Here is a 3462-nt window from a genome sequence, read left to right on the forward strand (position 1 = left end):
CCACTCTTTTACCTTTCATTACTGGGTGTTCTGGGAAATACAATATTGTATTGACCCACTCAGCTGCCCTGACCTGAATTCTTTGCTAAGGCCCCACAGGCAAAGAGCCAGGTTCAGGGCACAAGAGAAGGGGTAAATAGAAACCCAAAAACCTCCTGTTCGACTTCTGAAAGAGGGTGCAAAATGTAGACTTCTGAAAGATTGTGCAACATGTCTGGGCCTGGAGGGTTAGGGATAGAGTGCCCTGCCTATGCCATGTGTCCCCATTTGCTTCATGGTAAATCAGGGTAACTCCACCTACATCCCTTAGGTTTTCCTCTAGTTTTTGACCTGCAGGGAATGATGTTGAGCTCATGCCACTATTTCTATAGAAGGGCCCTTTTCATGTCTTTTGATGGCATCCTTTTGGCTGTCTTTGGGATTTAATTGTCCTGACGCCAATAATTTGGTGTCACCCTTCACCTGGAGGAGTCCAGCAATTGAGATGCTGCTGCTCTTAAGGCAGAGGATGCCCATGGATTTGGACAGCATCTCCTTGACCTCAGGGGACATTATTTTGGACATTACTCCTTGTCCAACAGCTCCTGGATCAGATGCACCACCCACCTGCTATAGTCTGGCCTGGACATACCCTCTCCATGCAGCTGAAGGGCTGGATCTTGTTTCCACAGGGTTTCATAACAGGCCTGGCGTGCATGCACTGGATTGGGCTATCCCACAAGAATATTTCTTACAGCTGGACATGGGAAGATGGCGCAGTTCACTCCACTCACCTGTAAGTCACTGGCACACTAGAAACTGGTTGCTGATGCTCTACCCTTTCATGTAGCTCTTACACAGTATGGGCTATGGCAGTGAATAGGCATAAAGATCACTGATTGCTCCCATAATGAGACCCAATTCAGTCTTGTGTAACAGAGAATCCTGCAAGAAGGAAAGGTAATATTCTGCAAGAATGAAAGGTGAGATGCTTTGGAGACTGTATAATGTCAAAAACTATAGTATGAGATAATTACATAAATGGACATGGCTCTTTTTGCCAAGCCTGCATATTTTTTTCACAATATCACAGGCAGCTGCAGAGCTCTGTCAGAACAATTCCTGGGTATAATAGAGGCTGTGTGAAACCTTGGTGAAGGCAGTATGTCACACAGCTGCCCTTTCTCCAAGGAAATGTAAAAAGCAAGCGAGCTCCTTGATGGAATGAGTGGTTGGAACAACAGATGGCATTCAAGGAAAACCTCATCACCACCTCTTGAACTCATGCTTGAGACTGGGACAACTCAAAAGCCCCTGTGTTTGGATATCTGCTCTGGTCTAAGGGGTGACAAACTGAGTAGACACACTCAGAGACTTTTACAATGAAATATTGTACAGTAGTGATATCGACTAAGGATAGCACTAAGTTTACATTGGATAAGGAGACACAAAGAGCCCTTCCAATGATTATCCTGAACCTTGAGAGGGGCCATCTCACATGAACTTGCTATGGGAGAGAGAGAGAGAATTTCCACATGACAAAGGGCTATTACTCATAGATCAGTTCTCTTGATATTCATTTCTGTGAAGGAAAATTCATGGGCAATGAGTCCCAAGGTTTAGCACTTAAATGTACTGCCATGGTTGAATAAATTGTTCAGTCTGACAGAGCTGCTTCTAAGAGTGATTCTTTCCTTCTCAGGTTTCCATTAAGGCCTGTGCAGGATGGAGGGACCTGTGCTCTTTTCCATACCGGAAATGCCTTGGCCTATAACTGTGCTGAAGATTTCCGCTGCATTTGTGAGAAACCAGCCGCTTAATGGAGGTGGTGCCCCTGGAGTGGGGAGGAAATGAGCCTTCAAGAGAGACATTTACTGGGGTGCTCCAAGGATGAGGAGAAATCATCTTCTCAGAATGTCACACTAGCTTGGAGAGGGAGAAGCTGTAACTCCAGTTGCTAGAACCAGTTCTTTCCTGTGTCCCAAGCTGGTCAGAGCCCACCTGATGTGGGACTGCCAATCTCCTTTTCATCTGTTCCGGATTCTGCTTACAGTAGCAACTGCTTCATAAACACTTCGCTATTGACACAAATTCTGGTTTACTGGTTTCTTTGAGAACACTGGGCATGTCTACACATTCATTTGATCTGGGATCAGTTTACTTGTGAATAAACTACTAATGAGTAGATGGTCCTGGGCAGCCATCTACACATGCAGGGTCATGGGAGCAGATTTTCTTATACTGTCAGTAAACTGCCCCCACTTCCTGGGGCCCTGCAATGGGCTCCTGCTGCCACCTGGGGGAGCTCCAGGCTCCCCCTGGGTGCTAGCCCAGGGGCTGGCAGGGAGCACAGGGCCAGGAGACTGCTGTTTCCTGGCCAGGGCTGGGACATTGAACCCTGCCCCCAGGGAGCTGCCTGCCGCCAGGGTGGGACAATGTCCCCCTGCCCCAGCAGCATGAAGCTCCTGGTCTTGGCTCCCCAGTCCAAGCCCCATTTTGCTCAGGCTGGCAAATAAGAATCTTCCAGCACTGGCCCCACAACCACACAGCTGGTGCTGGGAAATAAGAATATCCCAGCACCAACTCTCTGATCATGATCTCGGAGTGGAGGGCTTAGAGCTCTCTGCTGCCAAGGCAGGGGGATATAGTCCCCACCCAGGCTGTGGTGCAGAGCCCACCCCAGCAGCAGGTAGATCCTTGGGACAGGGAGGAATCTACTGCTCCCTGGTGGCTGCTCTGGTGACTGGGAACAGATTTGCGCCTGGTCAGGGATCTACATGAATGCTAAATGTACACACAATTAGCAAGGTTTACGGCACAATAGGCATGTGCATGTGTAGATGCACATGCTTACTGCACAGTAAACTACACTACTGCACAGTCAAGTGACTTGTGTAGACACACCCACTGTTTCCTGAAGGACACTGTCATTCATATTCAAACACTGCACATGAGTTGAGGGTCTTGAACAGAGGCAGGCAATTATTTCAGGCAGAGGGCCACTTACTGAATTTTGGCAAGCTGTCAAGGACTGCATGGGTTGCCCTGCCCCTTGACAGATGCCATGCCCCCTGGTCATTATCTTGTGACCAGAAGTCCCACCTTCTAACCCCCAACATTTGCCACCAGAAGTCCCTCCCCTTTCCCCCAGAAGTACGCCTTTCAGCAAGGTGTTTTGCCATCTCGGAACCAGAAAAATACCAAATCATATACTAAAAATTGAACCTATACAACATTCATTAATTTGATTTCAAAAAAATGTTTTTTTTTCCTGATTTAGATGTGCTTGAGTAGTGTACATAGAGGTGATTGCACCATAGCTTAAAAAGAAGACTTACTCTTGTATATTGTGGGGGGGTGGGGACATGGTGGGGTGGGTATAGGTTTGTGGGGGGCTGTTGGTGTGTGGGTATATGGGGTGTGGGAGAGAGTATGGATGTCAGGTGGGTGTTTGTGGGGGTTTTGTGCGGGGGTGGATAGGTG

General features: G+C 47.9%; 1 protein-coding gene across 1 annotated transcript in view; it reads left to right on the forward strand.

Moving 5' to 3' along the window:
- Positions 1-2096, forward strand: part of LOC102371942 (oxidized low-density lipoprotein receptor 1-like) — a 12877-nt gene extending 10781 nt beyond the window's left edge. Inside the window, exons 5-6 of the mRNA XM_025193611.1 lie at positions 671-775; positions 1682-2096. Coding sequence (XP_025049396.1) covers positions 671-775; positions 1682-1799 — 223 coding nt within the window. The 3' untranslated portion in view covers positions 1800-2096. The remainder of the gene's footprint in view (positions 1-670; positions 776-1681) is intronic.
- Positions 2097-3462: the final 1366 nt, after the last annotated feature.

This window comes from Alligator sinensis, unplaced genomic scaffold (assembly GCF_000455745.1).
Source record: "Alligator sinensis unplaced genomic scaffold, ASM45574v1 scaffold1245_1, whole genome shotgun sequence".
NCBI lineage: Eukaryota > Metazoa > Chordata > Crocodylia > Alligatoridae > Alligator > Alligator sinensis.